Below are 25,455 nucleotides of genomic sequence, written 5' to 3'. Positions count from 1 at the left end.
GTTCTGAAATGGTTTGAGTAGTAGTGGTATAATTCTCCAGGCTACACTGCAGACCCTAGGCAGTGCAGTACAGGCAGTGTAGTACAAACCAACTTACAATGGGTTCTGTTCCCACAACCCCATTCTAAGTCAGTTCTGACCAAGTACCTCTTTTTTTTCTATAGCCTGCAACATGGCAGTGTTTTGAACAGTAAATCATAACATTGAGCATCTGCCAGTGAACATCTGAGAATGATAACATCAGCAAATTACGTACTGTAACACTGTATGTAGTAGATATTACTAACAATGAGATGTACCAAAAAAACCCAGATGGTCATAAGTGCAGTTCATCGTAACTCGAGTGCATCATAAGTCAGGACCACCTGTGCTTTAATGGAATTGAAAAGGAAGAAATAAACCTATCATTATTCACATACAATATGACGGCAAATCCTTAAGATTCTGGAAAATCCAAAAGAACCTAAAGATGAATTATTAGAATTAATGTGATTGTTTATTTTAAAAAAAAGGACCATGTACAATAGAACTTGTTAAAGCTGGAACCTGTGTAAGGCAGACACCTGTCAGGGAAGGAAAACTCAAATATTTTCCACTAATAGAGAGCGATAGAAAAGTGGTAAGACTTCACTCTGTCAAAGGCAGAAAACTTGGGAGACCCGGAAAAACAAGGCAGTCCTGTCGAGTTCCAGCTCTCACAGGCTTCACTGTACTAAAAAATTATTTGTTGTATAATAGCAACAAAGTGAAATTATAGAAAGACATCATTTACAATAGCATCAAAAAATATCAAATATATAGGAATAAATCTAAAAAACACAATCTCCACACAGTGAACTATAAAACATACTGTGGTGAGATGAGTTCTTTATGTGGGCTTTTGCCTTGGTTGTTTGGAAAAACAGCTTGAGAGATTTTCCCTTCTAAGCCCTGAAGAGTTACCTTTGCCCTAGTTTTCTGCCCCAGAGGCTTTGTTACTTTTGTCCAGGTTGATTGACGTTTCCTGGGTAGGTTGTGAACAACTTGGTTTGGTACTTTCTGCCTGGCGGTGGGCTACAGCCTGCTCTGTGATTGGTGTACACCTTGCAGGGTGTCTTAGTCATCTAGTGCTGCTATAACAGAAGTAGCACAAGTGGATGGCTTTAACAAAGAAAAATTTATTCTCTCACAGTTGAGTAGGCTAGAAGTCCAAATTCAGGGCACCAGCTCCAGGGGAAGGCTTTCTCTCTGTGTCAGCTCTGGAGGAAGGTCCTTATGATGCATCAGTCTTGCCTTGGTCTGGGAACATCTCAGCACGGGAATCTCAGGTCCAAAGGACATGCTCTGCTCCTGGCACTGCTTTCTTAGTGGTATGAGGTCACCCTGTCTCTCTGCTTGTTTCTCTGTTTTATATCTCAAAAGAGATTACTTTTAAGACACTATCTAATCTTGTAGACCTCATTAATATAACTGCTGTTAATCCATGTTATTACATCATAGTAATAGGACTTATAGCACATAGGGAAATCACATCAGATGACAAAATGATAGACAGTCATACAATACGGAGAATCATGATCTAGCCAAGTTGACAGATATTTTGGGGGGATACAGTTCAATCCATGACACAGGGATTGGTCAATAGACTGTGCAAATGTGGTAAGTTGTAGCCCAGCCATACCTAGTCTGCACATGAAGTATCTGTGGCCTACAGAGAAGGGATTGGTCAGTTTGTAGCCTTGGTGGGTGGGCCATACCTTGAAATTGACCAGGAGTTTTCAGATGTAAGCAGCCAGCCCCACAGAGGTGATGCAAACAGAAAGAAGCAAGAAGCAAGCAGCAGGAAGAAAGCAGAAAGAAGCAGCAGAGAGAGGAGGCAACGAACCTACTAAAAGAGCTGTAATGCTGGTAAGGGACTGTAACACTGAAGACAGCAAGGGACCCAGAAGGGGCCCAGCGGCAGAGCTGGCAGTGACAGATGGCAGGGCTAAGAGGGACCTGTCATGAGGGAGGCGAGAGGAGCCTGCCCTCGGGCTGAGAGGAGCCGTGCACGGGGTTCAGAGGAGCTGAGAGAGCTATCCTGCACTGAAGAAGGGAGACTTTGCCTGTACGCTTCCTGATGTTGATTCCTGAGTTGTAGCCTATTGATCTTGAACCCAAGTTGTACCCTGTTCCTTAATAAACCACTTAAATGTAAGTATGGTCTGTGAGTTCTGTGCAGCCATTGCAGTGGATTATCGAACCAGCAAAGAAGTAGAGAGTGCCATAGGGAGGATGGCTGGTGTCGGAATTGGTAAAAAGGTTGGAGGGTGGAGGTATGTCTGACCTCCACCTCATAGGGATCGCCTTGGGCTGATCTTGGGTCACGTTATCCCCCGTGAAATTAGACGGGTATTGACTATACTGACGCTACTACTACCCTACTTCTCTATAGATTAAGACTCATTAAAGTCATTTAAGAGAATATGGTTGATAAAAATCTGTAAAAGACCTAAATAAATGGAGCATATGTTATATTCATGGATTGAAACTCAGTATTATAAAGATTTCCGGTCTCCTCAAATTAACCTACAGATTCAGTGTAATCCCAAACAGAATCTCAACAGGGTTTTGTTTTTTTGGGGGAGTAGAACTTAAAACTCTAATCATTGTGGGAGGACTTGCTTTACTGGATATTAAGACCTATTGTAAAACTATGGTAATTAAGATACTATCATTTCGGTGCAAGGACGGACAAATATCTAATTGTAACTAACCCTGAGAAAATGGATGAGCATCTTAAAAAGAACTCACTGATTAAAGGTACTGCTAATAATGCCAGCATAAGTAAAATAAGAATGTGACAGAGTTCAGTCAGCTATGTTTTCTTATCGTTCATTTTTTCTTACCACTTGAGATTGTGAGCCTCTGGAGATTAAAACTATTCCTCACTCAAAACATCTTCGGTAGAACCTGTCATAGCACGTGGTATGGAGGAGCTGTTTAATAGTTACTTTGAATTGAATTTATTGTGTGCTTAACTTACTGTTTTGAATCTGTTTTGGTTTTAGATCTGCTGATTTGGGTCCTACTTTATTGACAAGACCTGGACAGCCAGCACTTACCAGAGTGCCCCCACCTATTCTTCCAAGGCCATCACAGCAGACAGGAAGCAGCAGCGTGAACACTTTCAGACCTGCTTACAGTTCATTTTCTTCTGGATATGGTGCCTATGGAAATTCATTTTATGGAAGCTATAGCCCTTACAGTTATGGCTATAATGGGCTGGGGTATAACCGCTTCCGTGTCGATGATCTTCCGCCCAGTAGGTTTGTCCAGCAAGCTGAAGAAAGCAGCAGAGGGGCCTTTCAGTCCATCGAGAGCATTGTGCATGCGTTTGCCTCTGTCAGCATGATGATGGATGCCACCTTTTCAGCTGTCTACAACAGTTTCAGGGCCGTCTTAGATGTAGCAAATCACTTCTCCCGATTAAAAATACACTTCACAAAGGTGTTTTCAGCTTTTGCGTTAGTTAGGACTATAAGGTATCTTTACAGACGGTTACAGTGGATGATAGGTTTAAGAAGAGGCTCTGAGAACGAGGACCTGTGGGCAGAGAGTGAAGGCACTGTGGCTTGCCTTGGTGCCGAGGACAGAGCAGCTAACTCAGCAAAGTCCTGGCCAATATTCTTGTTCTTTGCTGTTATCCTCGGTGGCCCTTACCTCATCTGGAAACTGCTGTCCACCCAGAGCGATGAAGTAGCAGGTAAGAGTGAGCGCATGGGCTAGAAGCCATGTCGCAGCCTCAGACGTCAGCAGCAGGTTTGTTAAGTTAGCATTCTTCATTTGTGTATGATGTTTTCATCCAGTTACATTTGCAGTTGAGAATTTCAAAACTGAAAGAGGATCATATGTCAAAGAGGCTGATTTATTCATTGTTCGTTCAGTTGAAAGTACACGTCACCTAACTACTGTTTACTAGGTCCTGAACTTGATGCTGTGGAGGATAGACAGATATATAGGGCATAATCTCTCCATTTCCAAAACTTTTGGGAGGGTGAAACACGTGTACAGGTAACTGTAATGAGGCAGAAAGAGTATAAGGGATGACAGTTGGTGAGAGAAGTAAGGTTTATTGAGCATTTATTATATGCAAGACACTGTGCTAGGAACTGGACTAAACCAAAAGCTAAGAAATTTCCTGAATACAACCAAACACTTTGAGGGACAGAGTAGCAGGGGCAGGGGTCTGGGGACCATGGTTTCAGGGGACATCTAGGTCAATTGGCATAACAAAGTTTATTAAGAAAAGGTTCTGCATCCCACTTCGGTGAGTGACATCTGGGGTCTTAAAAGCTAGCGAGCAGCCATTTAAGATGCATCATTTGGTCCCAACCCACCTGGAGCAAAGGAGAATGAAGACCACCAAAGACACAAGGAAGATATTAGCCCAAGAGACAAAAGGGCCACATAAACCAGAGACTCCATCAGCCTGAGACTAGAAGAACTAGATGGTGCCCAGGTACCACCAGTGACCGCCCTGACAGGGAACACAACAGAGAGTCCCTAATGGAGCAGGAGAAAAGTAGGGTGCAGAACTCAAATTCTAGTAAAAAGACTAGACTTAATGGTTTGACTGAGACTGGAGGGACCCTGGAAGACATGGCCTCTGGACTCTCTGTTAGCCCAAAACTAAAACCATTCCCGAGGCCAACTCTTCAGATGAAGATTAGACTGGACTATTAAGACATAAAATGATACTCGTGAAGAGTGTGCTTCTTAGCTTAAGTAGATTCATGAGACTAAATGGACAGCTCCTGTCCGGAGACGAGATGAGAAAGTAGAGAGGGTCAGGAGCTGATTGAATGGACACGGGAAATCGGGGTGGGAGGGAGGAGTGTGCTGTCACAGTATAGGGAGAGCAACTAGGGTCACATAACAATGTATGTATAAATTTTTATATGAGAGACTAACTTGAATTGTAAACTTTCACTTAAATCACAATTAAAAAGAAAAAAAAAAAAGACTGCTAAGTATTTTGTGTATTTTATCCCTTTAATTCTTACAACAACTTTAAGAGATAGGAGTTATCTGTTAGAGTTTTTTACAAGTAAAAAAGCTGAGGTTCAGAGAAATCACTTGCCCAAGGTCACTTGTTTAATAAGGCAGAACCAGGAACTAAACCTGTTTGACTATTAACAGGTTTATTGACTCTTAACCTTCTGGTGAGAACAGTTGCTCAAAGAGTTGAGGACATTGGGAACAGCATCACTAATCAATTTAAAACAAAGCAAATTATTTCTAATGGTTTCCTTTGCCTCATGATTACCCAACAGACATTACTGGTACTGCTCAGTTGTTTGAGGAGTCAGTGACAGACTGGAAGTGACTGAAGAATTAGCCTCTATGAATAGTCTGTAGAACAACTACAGACAAAAAGGTTTTCAAAGAGGTTGAAAAAACACTAATTCATTACAACCTGAAGTGGAATCTGCTGAAACGTGTTACAACTGATGGGGGTAAAACCGTGTGGAGCAGAAAAAAGGCCTAGCTGGACACAGTTTACAGAGCTTGTGAAAACGTACAGTGTTTAAAGTTTATGGTTATTCATTGTATTATTCACCAATAGGTACTTGGCAGAAAATACTTGAATCTGTCGTGTGTTATTGAACCAGTAGGGTCAAAGGTGAACTTCATTCACTCTCGTGGATGTAACATTGTCAGTTCTATGAATGTAGAAGCTGAATATCCTGACCAGCCTTACCACCCAGCAGTTCAATGGCTTAGCAGTGGTTAAGTTTGAAATTGTTCTGAGCAAGAGGAACCACCGTCAACCCCTATTATTAAACACGCAATGGCTTTGGAGATCAGGTTTTGCTGGTTTGCTTTCTATGCTTGCCAGGCTGTCAGAAATTAAAACGAGAAGTGAGATCCCCATTTCTGTACAGATTTGCAGCAGGTATATTTTCTGAGGTCAAACTACAGTACAGCAGATTTTTTTTCTTTTTTACCTCCATGTAAGTATAAAGAAAGTTTCCATCTCTCAAAATCCATTTAACTGAGCAATTGAGGAGCTTCCACTTAATCTTCACTTGAAAGTGATTAATCTGCAATGTAATGACATGGTAAAAAGCAAATGTCAGGAGAAGAATTTAATAGAATTCTGTGAAGACCTTCCAAGCTGAATATGCTCAGTTAAAACCATGTGCTATGGATTGATACCAGTATTCGGCAGTACCTGTCCGGATTGGCACAGCATCTGCAACAGTGGACTCAGACAGAGCAGCTATTGTGAGGATGGCGCAGGACCGGGCAGTGTTTCGTTCTTAGTTGTACATAGGGTCACTGTGAGACGGAACCGACTCAGTGGCATCTAACACATAACATTACATTCGTGTGAAGAGACATTTTCAAAGATGCAGTAACTGAAATCTCATTACAAATCAGCATTAACAGATGAACATTTACACTCAATTTTGAAGATAGGAAACACTACCTTTGAACCCCCAAAAAAGATTCCATTATTCTCAGTAGTAGACCTGTATTACAAAAAATGAACTCAATTATTATATTTTGAATTTTGCCCATAAAAATTTTGTGGAAAAATTTTTTCTCTTGTTACACTTTTAACTACACTATATCCTTTATTTTGCCTGTTGGCCCACAAAGCTTAGAATATTTGTTATTTACCCTTTTAGAAAAAGTCTGTCAACCTCTGGTTTTTAGAGTAGAGGAGGTGAAATTTGGAGCTGAAAGAGAAGGAAAAAGTTCGTAATAGATGTCCTGGTGAACGTATTGTTGATTTTACATAGTGTCAATTGAAAACCCTGTGGAGCACGGTTCTACTCTGACACACATGGGGTTGTCATAAGTCAGAATCTACTTAACGGCAACTGGTTCGGTTTTGAATTAAAGAATTTACTTTCTGAGAGGAACTTCTCTCTTGGCAGATAAAATTTATGCAGCTTACTAACCATGACCAGTGAAATATCTGCATTTCCTTTTTATAAATGTTACTAACCTAGTTCTTAATTTGGCTTATAGATAACACCAACTGGGCAAGTGGTGAAGATGATCATGTAGTTGCTAGAGCAGAATATGATTTTGCTGCCATATCTGAAGAGGAAATTTCTTTCCGTGCTGGTGATATGCTAAACTTAGCTCTCAAAGGTAATAAATCATGAGTAAATTGGAATCGTTTGTGAACTTTTAGTATTTAGTATTTGTGAATGTTTATATTGCTAACTGCAACAAAGGATCTAGGTCATTATTAGTTAACTCCGAGGTAGGTAGTAGGATTTCTCTTTTGTATCAATTTCGAGCTTCCAGATCCGGGGAAGGTCAGGGAGGAATGTCCCAACAGGGTTGTTCCAATAACAAGGAGCCATTTTGTTTATATAGTGTCTCTTGTAAAGGAACGCGAAACACTTGAACCCTAAACTCTAATAATCTTCACAGAAGAGCATGAAGTGAAAACTAAATATAACAAATGTAATAAACCAAAGGGATTATTTAGCATCATCCAAGAATCCTTATCTGTCCTTGATTGCTTTCTTTATTACTTGAATAGTGTTTAATTTAGAAACTTTATTATATTTTAGGAACCGTCATCCTGAAGTAATAAAGAACCTCAACAAGAAATTTATATACATCTCAGGCTATCTTTTTCACTAGGCTTCTAGGTATTATATTTGTGTTTTTCTTATAGTGAAAATAGTTTACTGGACTAGAGTTGAAAAGAATGATTTACTTTTAGGATTTATTTGTTAGAGACAGGAATAAAACAGATAGTTTCAATTAGTGTAAGTAAAAAGTAAAGGCCGTAAAAGTGTCGTCTCTTAATTACATATTTCAGAGAAATTTTGTATCTCGTATTCTTCAACTAATACTAAAGTAGGTTATAAGACTGTCTTTTCTTTCATTAGAACAACAACCCAAAGTGCGTGGTTGGCTTCTGGCCAGTCTTGATGGTCAAACAACAGGACTTATACCTGCTAATTATGTCAAAATTCTTGGCAAAAGAAGAGGTAGAAAAACAGTGGAACTGAATAAAATCTCCAAGCAACAGCAATCATTTACCAACACAACAGTACTTAAAGGAACCACTGCTGCTGATTCTTTGGATGAACAGGAAGCTGCCTTTGAGTCTGTTTTTGTTGAAACTAATAAGGTTCCAGCTGCACCTGATTCCACTGGGAAAAGTGAAGATAAACAAGATCTTTGATGTCTTGCATGTTTGCCTGCAGTTGAACTATACTTTAGGGTACTTTTTAAAATTATTTCCTCCAAAGAAATTAATCTACAGTCTGATGAAAACATTTGTTAGTGGGTATTCCAGGTATTTTGCTGCTAGAAATTATTAAAATTGTACACTAGTATGTTGGTCTAGTAACTGGTTGCATTTTACAAGTTATTGGACCATAAGGACGTTTATTTCACCTAGATTTTAAGGTTATGGAGATTGCTGTCACGTTCATCAGATTTAAAGCCCTAGGTTTACCGAAAGTAAGATTGATGTGCTGTAGCATACACAGTTTGCTACAGTACCGATCATTAAAGCTTTTGAAAGTTCTGGGTTAATTGACTCAGAATCTTCAGAAATTGAGTAATACAATGTAAATATGAGAACGCCTTTTTTTTCTTACAACCTTAAGTAAACAATAATAAAATGTTCTGATCTCTGTTACATCCCAGTATTGGGTTTCCTTTAGGCAGTAATGTGTTTTTACCCACAAACAATACTTTTATTGTACAATACAATCTTTTATTGTATTTTTAAAAAATTATCTTGCAGAGGTCAGTAGAAGCATTGTAAAGGAGATGGCTCCACAGTCATAGAGTATGTAGCTCTAATAACGGTTCTCCCTGCTCGTAAAAAGGCTGAAACGCCATCTTTTCTTACAGGTTATTTCTGTTTCTTCTAAGGATCATATAAGTTTTTATCCCTTTACAATATAACCGGCTTACATCCTGAATCGCATTAGAACATATAAAAGGTCTACTTTCTTTTCCTTCGGCCAAGATTCAAGTTCTTTGAGTCTGCACTTAGTGCTTCGATCAGTTATAGCAGTAATGATTTTTCATCTGTTCATACAGTCTGCTTCTGCCTTAGTGTAATTACTTTTTAAAATTCTATACTGACGTCGTTCTTTGAATGTTGGAAATTGTGTCATGTTAGACACACTTCTCTTAGGTTTAGTTTTTACTACTGAGACTAAATAAAATGCTCAATTGCCATTTAGAATACGATAATGCTATTTGACTTGTTTTTGCTTAATAGTGATTATACATGCAGTTAAATTTCAATACACTGGATAACCCATTGCCATCGAGTCGATTCCAATTCATAGTGAACCTGTAGGACGGAGTAGAATTGCCCCATAGAGTTTCCAAGGCTGTAATTTTTACTGAAGCAGATTGCCACATCGTTCTCTTACAGAGCAGCTGGTGGATTCGAACAACCAACTTTTTGGTTAGCAGCCAAGCACTTAACCACTGCACCACCAGGGGTCCTAAATATACTATTTCCCCACAGAATTGGAAAATCCCTGTACTTGCTGTGATCAGACTACAGAATAGGACAATCAGGAATACAGGTGTGTATTTACTGATAATGTTGAAAACTTTGAATTATTTGATAAAGATTGTGAATTTCATATACTTATCTTTGTTTAGGCTTTACATTCACCAAATACGTAATTCTAGAACAGTGCATACTAAGAGATATAGGAACCAAATACATACCCAGCCTAGAAGAAATTTACTAAAGGCTTCTTAGGAAACTTTCTTTGAAATGACACTATAATTAGTAACGTATCATTTAAAATACAAATCTTAACCCTATACAGAAAAAAATAATTATAGGATGGTAAAATTTATTTAACTTAGGCCTGATTTTTCTGACACCTGGTTATTACTTAGCCTTCAAGTTGAGCAGATAAAGTGTATTATTTTCCATTTGTGTTCTACAGTTAGAGGTTCTGCTTTGATTTATTAGAGAAAAAACGCATCAAAATTTTGTTCTTTAAACAAATTTTTGATAAAATTATTAATTCTGGTGTTGAGTCATCTAAACTGAATGCTAGAAGAAGTAGAAGTAATATGCTGAGTCAGCAATATTTAGATCAGGGAAGGTCAGTCTTTAGGGTAGAATTTGTAACTGCTAATCATGGATGTATAGAGAAGAACATAGCACAGAATGAATTACAAAGACAGTGTCACTTTTCTTTAGCGTGTTTAGGTTAAGTATACTAAATTGCAACATACGTACATCATCTGGCTATTATCTATTTGTGTCCGAAAATCCCTTTTTTATTAGAATTCGATAAAAGGAATTTAGGACTGGAATAAACAGAAATTTTGTAACCATTTCTTATCATGACAGTTTTAGTATAATTTTTTAAAACGAGGTGAAATGTAATGTCCAAGGCTCCAATGTTGTCATTTTTAGGAACTTACTTAAAGAGTGCTACTTTACAGAAATCCTGAAACTAAAAGATCTTCAATTAATCATAACTTACAGTAAAAAAACAGGTTTCATTTTCTTAATTTTACTGATTGTATTTTATCAGTTTAAAAAGGAAAAAGTAAGCTGGCTATAAATTTTTATGCTTCAGCATTTTATTTAGGTACTTGATTTGGTCTATCAGCATCTCATACATTTATTGATTACAGCTGTCCTTTATCTTGTGCTTCATTAATGGAAGAAGGAACAGAAATTGAAGTTAAAATTTATTTCTAATAGATTGTGAAGTTACTTTTACAGGACAAATAAAAATAAATTAAACTTCATTGACATTTTTTGAAGATAAACTGTTATAACTATTTTACAGGATTGGAATTAATGTAACAAATCTGTATTTTTCTTCATATCATTGTGTATATGTACTGCAAACCAGTGTGTCTGTACCTTTTATGACTAAAGAAAAATACTAGATTTACATTTATATAAAAACTACCTGGGGCGGGGGGGTTAAATAAAAGCAAGACCTCAGATGTAGGTTTTGTAAGAGCTAGATTCCAGTCCAGACAAAACACCACCACTTACTATAAGATTTCAGTCCCGTTATTCACTTTTCAGTTTCCTCGTTGGCAACAGTGAGGATAACTGCTTACATCTGCCTCACATGAGAGTGTTTTTTAGAAATATAAAGCATAACCAAAAGTAAGATGTTATGGCAATTGTATATTTTGTAAAATTTTCCATGTGTACTTAAATGTCTTACCTACTGTAAAAATGTCACAAAGTATTATATCAGTATAGAGTTTCAGATTCACATATTTAATTAAAAATTAGGATTAGTTCAGTTGTGATTATAATTTTGCCCAAAATGTAATTTAAAAATTATTTTTTGCTGAGTGACAGAACAGCCTAACTTAGAAAAACGCAGTGGGGTATTTGTGCAAGATAAAAAAAAAATTTTTTTTTCAGTGTTGCCTTGAAATGTTCTTTCATACTATATAGATTTTTATTTAGCAGAATGAACTATTTCTTTTAAGGTCAACCAACTCATGAATCCTCTGGGGTGCTTCCTGTATTATGCCACATGAATAGTTTTTCACCTTTTGAAAAATATTGTTCTATTTAAGTAATCTAACTTAAATTTTAATGTTTCTGCTCATGTAAAAAAAAAAAAGTGCTTTGTTTTGTGTTTTAAGGACCTTGGGTGCTCAGAATTGAGTCAGTCATTGATCAGCCTCTTCATTAATATTTCCAATATCACTGGTCTAAAAAAAGCTACACTTCTGTTTTTTGTTAACAGAAGAGTTTTTCTTGATCTTCTGCCCGTGATTTCATTCCCTACTGTATTCAATGTTTGTTCTTCTAAGCCATCTTCCATATTTTGGATATATTTTCTTGAAGTACATATTTATGTAAGCTTTAAAATTTCACGTAAATGATACTTTCGTGTAAGTCTCCTTCTGCTTCTAACTTTCATAAAATAAGGTTTTCAAGACCTGTTCACGTTACTGTGTATAACATGCTTCTGACTGGTGCGTGTTATCCCATTGCGTTCACGTACCATAGCTTATCGTTTCCTCTGGTCGCAGGTACTTAGGTTGTTCCCACCTCCACAGATTTATACCTGTCTTCCTGTGAATCTGTCCTGTAGTTTCCATGGCATATATGCCCTAGAGTAGAATGCCTAAGGTGTGGGATGTATGTATATTTAATTTACGTAAGTACTGCTGGATTGTTCTCAGGAGTGATCGTACCAGTTCACACTTCTGCCGGCAAGTCCTGATGGTTTTGCTTTCTTTCCGTCTTCAGCCGCACCAGAGCTTGACACTCTGATTTTTGCTAATCTGACGTGTGTGAAATTGTATTTTGTCTTAATTTACATTATCTGATTACTAATGAGGTTACGTATATGCATTTCAGTCATTTTGGTTTTTCATTCTACTTGTAATTTTCTCATTATTCTATTGAGTTTTTCTCTTTCTTGCTGATTACAGTACAAGAAATTTTTTATATATCCTACATATTATTCCTTTGGTCAGATTCAGATATTGGAAATACCTTAATCTTGTCATACGTTAATTCCTGCCTTTGGTGTCCTTCAAGGAATAGAAATCTTTTAATTTTCTCCCTAATTGTTTGTGCTTTTTAGATCTTGTTCTTCTGTCAGTTATGTTATACCATTTACAGTTAGGTCTTTAATGACGTTAATTTTTGGATATAGAATGGAGTATGAGTGCAACTTTATTTTTTCTGTCTAGTCACAAGGGGGAAAAGGTTAATAAGCCCTTCTCTCTCTCTTTGGGAAAAATGATACTAGGTTTACCTTGTGCTTGGAGATCTAGTAGGTTAAGATAAATGTAAAATGTCAGCTGTTTACCAGGCAACACTTTTTTTTTTTTTTTTAATAGTAAAAGAAAAAGCATAGCATTTGAGATGCCTCTGAGTAAGGTACGACTTTTAGTAACTGAGCTTGTTCCTTGTTGCAGGGACTGGCACCCTACTACATGAGTTGTCACAAGATACTTGTTCCAGTGGCATAGGAGACTTACTAAGGAAGACTCTCTCTGTGCCAGGTTTACTGTGCTATGCCCTCTGCCAAGCTAAGTGACCTTGGTGCCAAGTTATGGCCTTTTCGGTCTTGTGAATGTGAACGTCTGCTGGTCATGCAGGGTAGGGTTGCAGTCAGTGTTTCTAACAGCATCTACCAAACGGTCCGTATTTCCCCGTTTCCTTATACACCACCGTCAGTGTTCCTAACAGCATCTACTGAACAGTCCATATCTCCTCCATTTCCTTATACACCACCGTCAGTGTTCCTAACAGCATCTACTGAACAGTCCATATTCTCCCCATTTCATTATACACCACCGTCAGTGTTCCTAACGGCATCTACTGAACAGTCCGTATTCTCCCCATTTCCTTATACATCACCGTCAGTGTTCTAACAGCGTCTACTGAACAGTCCATATTTCCCCATTTCCTTATACATCACCGTCAGTGTTCCTAACGGCATCTACTGAACAGTCCATATTTCCTCCATTTCCTTATACACCACCGTCAGTGTTCCTGACAGCATCTACTGAACAGTCCATATTTCCTCCATTTCATTATACACCAAGTTCCCATAAACATGAAATTGGGCCCTCTGTTTTATTCCATTGATACATGTCAGTTCCCTTCTCAGTACAATGCTTTTTATCATTATAACTTTGTCATATGTCTTAACTGTGATAGGTGAATGACCCCTCCTTTGTCCACCTTGCTAAAATTGGCTATTTGTAGATTTTTTTCTTCTGTATAAAATCTAGTATTAATTTACCACATTGCCTAAAGCAAGCTGCTGAAATTTTGATCGGAATTGTGTTGAATTTATAGATTAATTTAGAGGCAGTTCACATATTTGCAAGGTCACACCGTCCCATGCATGAACTTCATTTTTCTCTTCATTTATTCAGGACATCGTGTGTATTTTTTTTGGCTAACCCCTAGGTTCTTCACAGTTTTTGTTACCATTAAAAATGGTATCATTATTTCCGGTTCAGAGAAATACATTGAATTTGGTATGCTGACCTTACAGTTGCAGCTTTGATGATTGCTTAGTTATAACATTACTGATTCTCTTAGGTTGTCTACAGCAGTGATCCTGTCAATGCAAATAATGACATCGTTAACTGTTGCTTTTCAGTCCTTGTACCTCATTCTTTTTATTGCATTGGCAAGGCCATCTGTCTATATTTAATAGTAGCTATGATACAGATATCTTCTTTCTGCATCAAAAGTTTTCCCTGTTAAATGTGATGTTTGCTGTTAAGTTTTTCAGTAGTTAGTTTTTATCAAGACATTTGCTTTTATTGCTAATTTAAATCTACAGTTGTTTAGATCTTTTGATTTTGCACATTTAGTCACATTGATGTGAATAACATTGATTTTCTAATAACTGAACTATTCTTTCATTCCTACTTGATATTTTTAATAAAACAATTTTATCAGATGTATACATACGAGTATGGAATGTGATTAAAAACAAGATAGCTTGAAGAAACCTAGCTGTATTCAGAAAAGGCAGTATTGCCACTGTTCAATGAGGTGTCTCAGGAGATAACCTGAGAAGGGGCACTGGGTCATAGTGTGGCTTCAGAGACCACTCTGAGAATTTACATGAGGGAGTCATCGAGTGAATCTTGGGAAAGAGGGTTAGCCACAGTTAGTGCATTTTGAAAGGTGTGCCAGCTACTAGAATTGGATATCTGCCTGGTCTGGGGGGGTGGGCTGTTTAGGCTTTTCTGCATTTAATCTCACTATGGCCATCCTCCAGCTCTCAGAAGTAGATCAAAGCAGAATCCTTATGTGTCCTCCAATGACCCAGGGAGTAGGGCTTGAAGGAAAGAGTAAGAACTTCATCCACAACCCAAGTACAGATAGTCTAGGCCAAGCTCACCCAGTCGTTGTCAGGTTAAAAATGGTACAGCAGCAGAAGCCATCATATTGAAGACAGCCTTCAATAGGACTTGAGTCAGATCTGAACGGGTTACTCTCTTTGTCTTATACACAGCTCTTATCCTGGGTTCTCTCTCTGCCTTATACACAGCTCTTATGCTGGGTTCTCTCTCTGTCTTACACACAGCTCTAATCCTGGGTTCTCTCTCTCTCTGTCTTACACAGCTCTTATCCTGGGTTCTCTCTCTCTCTGTCTTATACACAGCTCTTATCCTGGGTTCTCTCTCTCTCTGTCTGATAGACAGCTCTTATCCTGGGTTCTCTCTCTCTGTCGTATACACAGCTCTTATCCTGGGTTCTCTCTCTGTTGTATACACAGCTCTTATCCTGGGTTCTCTCTCTCTCTGTCTCACACATAGCTCTTATCCTGGGTTCTCTCTGTGTCTTATACACAGCTCTTATCCTGGGTTCTCTCTCTCTGTCTGTCTTATACACGGCTCTTATCCTGGGTTCTCTCTGTCTTAAACACAGCTCTTATCCTGGGTTCTCTCTCTCTCTCTCTTATACACAGCTCTTATCCTGGGTTCTCTCTGTCTTAAACACAGCTCTTATCCTGGGTTCTCTCTCTCTCTGTCTTATACACAGCTTTTATCCTGGGTTCTCTCTCTCTTTTTTTTGCCCCCTTGAGAATTGCTATGATCTTTTTGTTTCCACACCCCATGCCTGCCTCTTTTTTGTTTTACTCCCTCGTAGAAATAGAGCTCGGCATTGGCAGTTCATTGATAGAATTCTCGCCTTCCGTTTGGGAGGCCCGGGTTCCATCTGGCCACTGCACCTCATGCACAGCCACCGCCTTCCTGTCAGTGGAGGCTCACGTGTTTCCGTGATGCTGAACAGGCTTCAGCGGAGCTTCCAGACTAAAACAAACTCGGAAGAAAGGTTTGACACTCTGATGAAAATCAGCCAGTCAAAACCCTGTGGATCACAGTGGTCCAGTCCACAGTCAATCACGGAGAAGGTGCAGGACCGGGCAGCATTTCATTCCAGTATGTGTGAGTCGCCATGAGTCAGGGCTGGCTGACTGCAGCTAACAGCAGCAACAGAGAAGGAGCTTTCTGAGAAAGACTGCATGGAGGTGAAGTGTGAGATGTTGAATGTCTACTTTCCGTTTGAATACTAGTTTGGTGTAGAATTCAAAGTTGGCCACTGTTTTTCTTTAAAAATTTGAAAGGATTTCTCTGTTGTCATCTTGCTTCCATTGTGACTGCTGAGAAGTCGGAAGCTGTTCCGATTACTGATCCTTTGTATGTGACCGTCTTTGTTTTGTTTCCCTTTTCCCTCACTGGATGCTTGTATGATCTTCTTGGACCTCAGCATTCATAAATTCCATAAAGTACCTTGGTATGGGTGCATTTTCATACATTATGCTGAGCACTTAATAGGCGCTTTCAACTTTCAAACCTGTATTCTTCAATTCTGGAAACTTCTCGAGTTGATTCTTTTCCTCTGAACATTGCTTTTTAAGAGCCTCTTTTTCTGGTTTGATAGAATCAATGTCTTCCCTGATCTTTATGAGGATATTAGCGATTGTAAACTGTTGTTTTGAAGTTTTCATTTTCTTGCATAGTCTCCCCCTCCCCTTTATGTTTTCTTTATCTCTGTCTTTCATGATTAACTTTTCCTCAGGTCTCTGCTCAACTTTGATTGCCTGCTTATGTTTAAGTGATGAAACGGCTGATTGAAGGCTTTGAGTTGGCAGGTGTGGCTCGTTGGTCGTGAGCTTTGTTGGTGTTAAAGTTTAGAAGGCGTGGCATAGGGTTTGCTAATGTTTCCCTGAATTGGACCCTTTGTCCAGTCTCAGGCAGAGTGACTTACTAGGCTTACAGAATGGCCAGAAAACAGCAGAGCGCCTTCACTGCAGGGAGGCAGACCCAGGAGAGGGTGAGTGGCATGGAAATGCAGAACTGCATGTGAACAATGTCTTCCTCCAAACTCGCAGGTCACTCCTCCCCGGAGAAGGGAGAGAGAGGAGGAGGCGAGAGGCAGCAGGGGTGTTGTTCCGGGGAAATACATAGACATGGAAACATGGAGCGGGAAGTTGGTGTTTCTCTCAGCACTATGCTAGAACGAACTGACGTTTTTCAATTCCTCTTTATATTGGCTTATTTTTATCTCTTTGCTGTCAGGTTCAAAGAGGAATCTGTTGAAAATCTCCAGTTGTTGATAGTTTCCCATGGTTTTATCAATTGTTACTTCACGTATTTATGCATCTGATTACAAGCTTTATATTTATCATGCATCCTGTGTCTCTGTTTTACTTTCTACCTTCTGCTGCATAGATTATATTTTCTTCTGCAGGTTTGGAAGTTAGAAAATATATTTTTATTCTTGTAGTGGTTACTTCTAACCTATAGTTATGTTTAGTTTTTCTTACCAGTGTTTAAAGTCCAGCAGTATCGGAGTCTTAGAACAACGTAAGAGTCTTGGCACACGATCGTCATCCTGGTTTCGCTCACAGACCCTTCTGCCTCTGTCCCCCTGTCCCTCTGTCCCTCTGTCCCTCTGTCCCTCTGTCCCCCTGTCCCCCAGTCCCCCATCCCCCTTTCCCCATCAGTGCTGGTATCGCTCGGCGTTTTTAGTCTCGGTTGTTAGTGTCTACACCACACTAAACCAAGCACATAGGTTACTGTTTAGTTTTCCCTAGTTGAACAAATAACTTCTCCAAAGTTGTTATTTATCCTTACTTTTCATGTATGTTTTATTCCTTCATCCATCTACATTTTTTAACTATCAAACTCATATAATCACATGATTAAAAATAAAATTGTGATAAAAGGCATATAAGGAGATACAACAGTCCCGTCTCACTCCCAAATCCTGATTCCAGAAGCACCACGTTCAACTTTTTTGCTCTTTCTTCTATTTTTAACTTCTTATTTCTTAGTAATGTGCTCACCCTGCCGTTTCTTGATTTACTTATTTTAGAGGGTATCTGTTAACTCCCCACCCCACCCCTTACAGCCTACTCCACATTTCCCCATACCCAATCTTTCTCGTATAATAATAGTTTAACTTTTGCTAAGTCAGGAAAAATGTTTGCATGATTGTGACCGTGGAAATACTGTTTCCCCTCTCCCTGTTGCTCACGTCTTACACAACTGTCTGGTTCTCCTGGGATTGGTATTACCAGGCTTTTTCATTTGCCTAGTTTCTGTGTACTGTACCTGACTTCAAGAAGTGGTGCCTGATGCTTTCAAATGATGAGCCTTTCAGGAGTTGTGCAGTGTAAACAATTGTCGGAATCCCTCGCTTAGATGTAGTATCATCTGCTCCGCTAAGTCAGCTACCTTATGTCCATTGGCTTTCTAACTTCAGTAAGTCTCCTCTGTTGTTGTCTTCCATTCTGTATCCTTGTTGTTTAATACCTCTTACTCTTTTGTTGTCATTTTAGGGGAGACTTTGAGCGGGAAGGAGATAAAGGTGAATAGTCCGTCTCTTTATTTAACTGGAAGTCCAGCTGGCTCGCTGCAGCCATGTTTATGGTACCCTTTGAGAGAGACGGCTATAGTGCTGCCCAGTCTACCCCCGCCTTGTGTCTTGAACCACTTCAGCAGGCTTTCCCTCCACCAGAACAGCTCTTGTTGAGGTCCCCAGTGCCTACTACACTGCCATCCAGTGAACAGCTCTGTCTTGATTCTCCTTGACCTGTGGTGCCACAGTTGAACACTCCATCCTCCTGGAAATACTTGTTTTTCCACCTGGCTTCCAGGACACCACACTCTCCTGGTTTCCCTGAAATGTCATTGCCCACCTTCTTCTTAGTCTTCATTGCTGGCTTCTCCTCACTCCCCCCGGCTCTGGTCCTTGGACCTCTTCTCTGTACTCCCTTGATGATCTTACCTTTTCTGATGGCTTAAAATGCCATGTTCTTGACTCCGAAGTTTATATCTCCAGCCCTGATCTTGTATCTGCACTCCAGAATCATACCCAGCTGCCAGTTTGATGTCTCCACTTGCTATCTAATAATCTCAACTTCATATGCCAAAAAAGATTCCTGACTTTCCCTTCGACACCTGTTCCTCCCCATTCTCTTTCCTATATCAGTAAATGGTAACTACATCTTTTCTATTTGTTCAGGCCAGAAACTCTAGAATCTCGCTTTATTCCTCTTTTTCTTTCACACCCCACATCTATCAGGAAATTCTGTGTATAGTGACTTAAGAATATATCCAGAATTTGACCACTTCTTACCATGTCTACTGCTTCCTTCCTGATCTAAGGCACATCATTGCTCACCTCGATTATTGCAGTAGCCTTCCATCTTGTCTCTGCTTCTCTCCTACCTCACTATACCTACAGTCAAGATAGGAACACAGGGATCCTTTTAAAATCTAAATCAGATCATGTAACTCCTCTGCTCAAAACCCTCCCATTTAACTCAGTAAAAACTCAGTCCTTACACTGTCTACACGGCGTTGTGCCCTCTGCCCCTTCTGGTCTTCACCTGTCACACCTCACAGGAGCCACACCGCACTTCCTGCTGTCACTTGAATAGTCCAGGTATGCTTCCACTTTAAGACCTTCACGCACACTTTGTCTAATGTCTGGAGCACTCTTCTCCCACACATCCTCACGGCCCTCTTCTGTACCTCTTTCTGATTTTTGCTCGAGTCATCTGCTTACAAGCCTGTCCGTGTCACCCTATTTTAAATTGCACCCCCTCCCTTCTCCCTCTGTGTTCCCTCATCTTTCTCCCCTGCTTTTTTCTTTGTAGCGTATATTGCTTTGTCTCCTTCTGCATCCTCAGCCCTTGAAACAGTACCTGGAATATTTTAGACACTCATTATCTATTGAAAGAATGAGCGGTTAAGTTGTGGTAGTTTTCCTAATCGGAAAAGATAAATGCCACATGTTCCCCTCTGAAGAGAATATTGCTGTCACTATGACATTACCACTAACAATGATAAAGGACATCAGCACAATGTAACATAAAATGGCTGAAATTCATAACTACTGCTTACAGTTTGCAGTATTTCCCTAGACATTCTTAACTAATGCACCAGGGTCATGTTTCATTGGCTATATTGTTGTGGTTAGGTGCCGTCAAGTTGGTTCCAATTCATAGCAACCCCATGTACAACAGAACAAAACACTGCCTGGTCCTGCACCATCCTCACAATCGTTGTTATGCTCGAGCCCATTGTTGCAGCCACTGTGTCAGTCTCTCGTTGAGGGTCTTCCTCTTTTTCGCTGACCCTCTACCAAGCATGATGTCCCATACTTTCAGTAGACTTAATAAATTGAGATTTAAATATGTAAAAAAAAAACTATATACCGTTGATAGTGTAAATTTTGAATAGTTTCAAACTTCAGTAAGACATTCATAACCCAGCAAAATAAAGACGTTTTAGTTTAAAGCCAGCACAGTAGGCTTCAGTTGGAAAATGAGTCCCGGATGGAAGACTACAAGTCATTTAGATAGCATGATTAGAATTGCTACTTAGGTTGACCCCCGTAACTTCATTTTATTTATTCTGTTCGTAATACATTTGCTAGCAGAATCTGTGGATTCATCTATTTAATCAGTTCTGGAAATTGCACAGCCATTATCTGCATTCTGTCTATTCTCTGTGGGACTCAGATTAGACATACGTTAGACTTCCTTCTGTCCTCCCTGTCTGTGTCTCAAAGTTGCCATCTCTTTGTCTCTGTGTGCTGCTTTCTAGATAATTCTTTATTTGCCTATTCATCTTCAGCTGTGTCTGATTTGCTGGTTAACTCATTCACTGAGGTTTCTTTAAATTTCAGTATTTTAAATTTCAATAATTTAGTAGTAATATTTCAGTAATTGTATCTAGAAGTTCTTTTTCCTTTTTCAGTCTGCCTGCTCATTGCTGACAATTTACTGTGCCCTTTATTTCAGCGTACCATGTTATGTTTCCAAGAACTCCAGTATCTGTGGTCCTGGGAGTTAAAATGTTTGCTGTTTCTGCCGACTCTCACACAGTGTCTGGCCTTTCCCGTAGGTACTGATTTTGATGATGAACAATCATTGATTGTCAATCATAGAGGATTTACTTCTACCTCTCCTGGGAGTACTGGGGGTACCACCCTTCTGGGACTACTACAGTCCTCCCTTGAAGGTCTTGAGTAAACCAGTAGGAGGCCAGGATCAGCTTCCCCCAACTCTGCTTACTGGCCCAAAGCTCAGTATCCTAACAGCAAGGCTACTATGGGCATCCACCCTCAGGGCACCATGCCCCTCCCTACAGCCTGGTTCCCAGCTCGCAGTTTTGTTCGATTTTGCCTCCCTCCTCCTGCGAGATGAGCAGTCTTTGATGCGTGTGTCCCATCCAGGGTTTTGCCCAGCAGGAGAGTCTCACATGCAGTCCATATGATCCTAGAGGTAGAACTTCCCTCCAATTCCAGACTCTAATAGCCAATTGTTTCAAGTTTACATTGTGGAAAATGCATAATATCTAGTGTTTTGTTTTGTCGGACTTTTTCTTTTAACTACTAAGAATATTTATTTTCTAACAACTAATCCTTAATTTGAAATTAACCAGCAATGAAGAAAGAATATGAATGCCAGGAAGTAGAAAAGGCATAATTTCAGAAAAAGAGAACAGTTCTTTATGAAGTTGGCAAACTTAATACAGCAGCATGCACGTTTATTTCATCTTGTTTTTCTTGTTTTATCACAGATCTTCACAGGTCCTTAAACTGAGACAGGCATTTTGGAAACTTCTGCTTTAAAATTTAGAAAGATCCCTAAGTGTCTTCTGACTCATCAGAGAAAAAAGCAGATTACACTTGTAATAGTGTGGTTCTGTGTGCTTTTTTGTTCTTTGGCAATATTCTTTGAAAATTGGTCTCATCCAGTCCCTATATGATACATGGCAATAAGCTCCTCAGTTAACCAGGAAAACCTACTCCTCTACCATTGTGTTAATGATTAAGTGTATAATACTTCATGGTTCTTCCACTTGCTTGTGGAAACAAGCTTTTTTAAAAAAACAACCAAAATGAATTTCTTAATGTGAATGGCTACATTTTTAATTTGAAATTTACTAATATTTATTAAGTTCAGAATGGATCGAGATGTTTCATACATTACTGGAAAATGATATTAAGTAGGAATCCTGGTAACTAATAAAGATAATTGTGAGCACCAAATCAAAAGGTCTTCGTTTATTTTCCTTATCTCCAACATTTTCAAGGGCTGAATATTTCACCTTGTCACATTGTTAAATGTGGGGTCAATTCTTAATTTGAATCACAGCTCTGCCACTTTCTGGTTAACTTCCTGGAGAAATTAACTTCTGTGCCTCCTTTCCTCATCAATAAAATGGAGATAATTCATACCTACTTCACTGAGTTGTTGAGAGAACTAAAGGATGCTGTGTGAGCTTCTGTTAAGGGTGATAAACACTTGTTAACCTTGTTCATCAGGATACAGTTGTGAATCAGGAGCTATCTCTAAGGCCTCTGCTTAAGAGGATCAAGTGAAACAGTGTCCTCTAGAAACAGGAATATTCTAGTGTACCAGTCTATTAGAAGAGTGTGAAATTATCTCTACCAATTTCTAGCACTGAGTCCCTGAGTGGCTGTGGGGTAAGGAATTACTTCACCTCAAGTAATTTGGCCTTGAGCCGTGGTGGTGCAGTGGTTAAGCGCTTGGCTGCTAACCGAAAGGTCAGAAGTTGGAACCCGTCAGCAAACCCACCAGCTGCTCTACGGGAGAAAGGCGTGGCAGTCTGCTGCCCTAAAGATTTATGGCCTTGGGAACCCTGTAGGGCCGTTCTACTCTGTCCTGTAGGGTCGCTATGAGTTGGAATAGACCTGAAGGCAGTGGGTGTGGGTTTGGTTTTTGGTTTTGGTAATTTGGCCTTTGTCCTTGGTTCCTGAGAGAGAACTCTTAAACTCTTGGAATTTCCAGAGTAATTGAGGTGCCTTTGTTAACTGTTCCTGAGGATTTGTGCTAATGGGTGAGGGCTGGCCTGACCAGAAAGACCACCACATGGCCTGTTAACAGCTGACTTCAGGGGAGGGAGGAGCTGATCCAATCAACCAGGACTTAATGAAGCTGATAAAAACTCTGGACAGGGAAGCTCCATGGGCTTCCTGGTTGGTGAAAAACATGGATGCACGTGGGAAGGTCTTGTGTCCTTTGGGACATAGAAGTACCACGTGGGAACCCTCCCAGACATTGCCTGTGTGTCTGTATCCTTTTTTGCTGTAATAAAGCTGTAATCTAAGTATACCACGTCATGAGTTCTCTGAGTTCCAGTGAATTATCAAACCCAAAGGAGTAGTGGAAGTCAGTAGGTCAGAAGTGAGGCAGCCCTGGGGGGGCTCCTGAGCTTATAGTTGTCCTCATAAAAGGGTAGAAGGAAGCCCCGAATTTGTAACCAGCAGGTCAGCAGTGAGGGACCCAGAGAAAGCCCCTGAGCTTGTGGCTGGCACACTGAAGGGGTAGTGGGAAATCACAAATTTATAGTCAATAGGTCAGAAGTTAGGGTGTCATGAGGACTTCCAAACTTGTGGATGACGTCTGCGTATTTGGCAGTCTGAAGACGGTATTCTTTTAACTTGTGAGATCTGACCTACTTTGGGTGGCTAGGACCCGAGAAGGAAGTACTGTGTGGGCAGATGGTGTCAGAACTGAACAGAGAAGTGAGAAGTGTGGGTTTTGATTTATTTGATATTTAATTTTTTTAAGGTTAAGTGCCCAGAGGCATCTCAGAAGAAAGACCCGTTGATCTGCTTCCAAAAGAGCACGACCACTGAAAACCCTGCGGAGCACAGCTCTACTCTGCCAACACTTAGGGTCGCCCTGAGTCGGAACTGACTCAGTGATGACTTGTTTCCTAGCACAGGTACTGAGGGACAAGAGGAAGAGACACTGTTCAGCAAGAAGCAGTCAAGATTCTGCAGTGCTAGGCACAGAACTGCCGCACACACACGTGACGATACCATGTAGGACTTGCAGTCTGGACACTTTGTTTTTCAATTGTTACAGTTTTTTTGTATGGAGTCCTGGTGGCACAGTGGTTAAGAGGTACAGCTGCTAACCAAAAGGTAGGCAGTTCAAATCCACCAGCCGCTCCTTGGAAACCCTATGGGGCAGTTCTACTCTGTCCTATAGGGTCACTATGAGTTGGAATCAATGGCAGTGGGTTTAGTTTTGGTTTTGAAGCCCTGGTGGCAGTGGTTAAGTGCTCAGCTGCTAACCAAAAGGTCAGTGGTTCAAATCTACCAGCTGCTCTGTGGCAGAAAGATGTAGCGGTCTGCTTCCATAAAGGATTACAGCCTTGGGAACCGATTGCTGTAAATCAGAATCGACTTGATGGCAATGGTGTTAAAACAACTTAGACTGTCTAAAACCAATACAGGAATAGATGAGCTTATGAAGACAAAAGGGTAAGACTTGGAGAGAAAGAGATGGAAGTCTTAGCTCTACTTCCAAAAAATCAGCCACTGAGGACCTGATGAAGCACAGTTCTACTCTGACACACATGGGGTCACCCTGAGTCAGAATCTACTGGATGGCAACTGGCTTTGAGCTGCACTAACAGAAATTTAAAAAAATCCAATAGGAAAGCAAGATAAACATGTTTCTCTCATGTAAAACCTAAAGACAGGCAGGCAGCCTGGGTCTGTTGGGCAGCTCTGCTTCACAGGGTAATCCAGGGCCCAGGTTCCTTCTGTCATTGCTCTGCAGTCCTTTGTGGAGAACTCTCTCCATCGTGGTTTAAGCTGGCTCACCACCACCACAGCTGAGTTCTACCCTGTGTAAAAGGAGATAAAGAGGACGCAGCGGGTACACAGCCGCTTCTCACGAATTTACCTAATATCTCTGCGGTGCAAAGCTTGCCTAACTTTAATGTCTTTGTGGAACAAAAATATTAAAAGGTTTGCAGAAAGTCACAGGTGATACAATTGGAACTAGTCTGACGTTCTGTACGTGAGCCACTTAATCTATACTGAATCATCAGATCTCATTTTAGTAATTCTTCATTGAGGAGAGGGCTTCGCTTTTCCCGTCCTTTCTGATCCTAACATTCAGTTTTGGTTCTCAGAAGAGATACATCTCATATGGAAATTAAAAGTACTGACATGTAGCATTTACCCTACAAAACTGAGCCTTAGACATCTAACACACACATGCTGGACCAATTACCATGAAAACCGAATTTGTAATCCAGAGCTGTTAGATTTCTTACGAGCTGCCCCCTGAACACACTGCTTCACTCACGATACCTAAGCAGGTACGCCGAAGTGATCTGCACTGCAAACCATCTCCTCCATTCTGTACCCCAGCTCTTTTGTCTCCATCTATCCCCCTTTCTTCTGGACTCACAGTTGGTCCCCTAAGATCAGACTGCAAGGAGCTAGTTGCTAGGAGACCAGACGCTGGGAGGGTGGGGACTCTGCACTGCGGCAAGCGGAAAATGGCTGCCGGCGGCCGGTACGCAGGGCGCGGCGGCCGCGGGCGACAGCGGCTGGCTCCGCCCGCCCACCCGGAAGGAGCTCGTCGCTCATTGGCTCCGTCCCTGCGGCGCCGGCCCGCGATTGGCCGGCGGGGTGGGCTGGGC

General features: G+C 40.3%; 1 protein-coding gene across 3 annotated transcripts in view; it reads left to right on the top strand.

Annotated features, from left to right (window-relative positions):
- PEX13 (peroxisomal biogenesis factor 13) overlaps positions 1 to 22,021 on the top strand; it is a 31,064-nt gene extending 9,043 nt beyond the window's left edge. The window contains exons 2-6 of one of the 3 annotated variants that reach the window (XR_002824695.1): positions 3,030 to 3,724; positions 7,003 to 7,128; positions 7,884 to 8,221; positions 9,494 to 9,554; positions 21,562 to 22,021. Coding sequence is in view for 2 of the 3 variants with exons in the window: in XM_023734914.1 (XP_023590682.1) it covers positions 3,030 to 3,724; positions 7,003 to 7,128; positions 7,884 to 8,182 (1,120 nt within the window). In the remaining variant the exon portion in view is untranslated. Of the gene's footprint in view, positions 1 to 3,029; positions 3,725 to 7,002; positions 7,129 to 7,883; positions 8,645 to 9,493; positions 10,788 to 21,561 lie in introns of those variants that run through there. The other 2 variants (XM_023734914.1, XM_004369438.1) reach the window with 2 other exon arrangements.
- The last annotated feature ends 3,434 nt before the right edge of the window (positions 22,022 to 25,455 follow it).

Source organism: Trichechus manatus, unplaced genomic scaffold, assembly GCF_000243295.1.
Source record: "Trichechus manatus latirostris isolate Lorelei unplaced genomic scaffold, TriManLat1.0 scaffold00005, whole genome shotgun sequence".
Taxonomy (NCBI): domain Eukaryota; kingdom Metazoa; phylum Chordata; class Mammalia; order Sirenia; family Trichechidae; genus Trichechus; species Trichechus manatus.
Note: the sequence above shows the minus strand (reverse complement) of the source record. Positions and strands in the feature narration are given on the sequence as shown.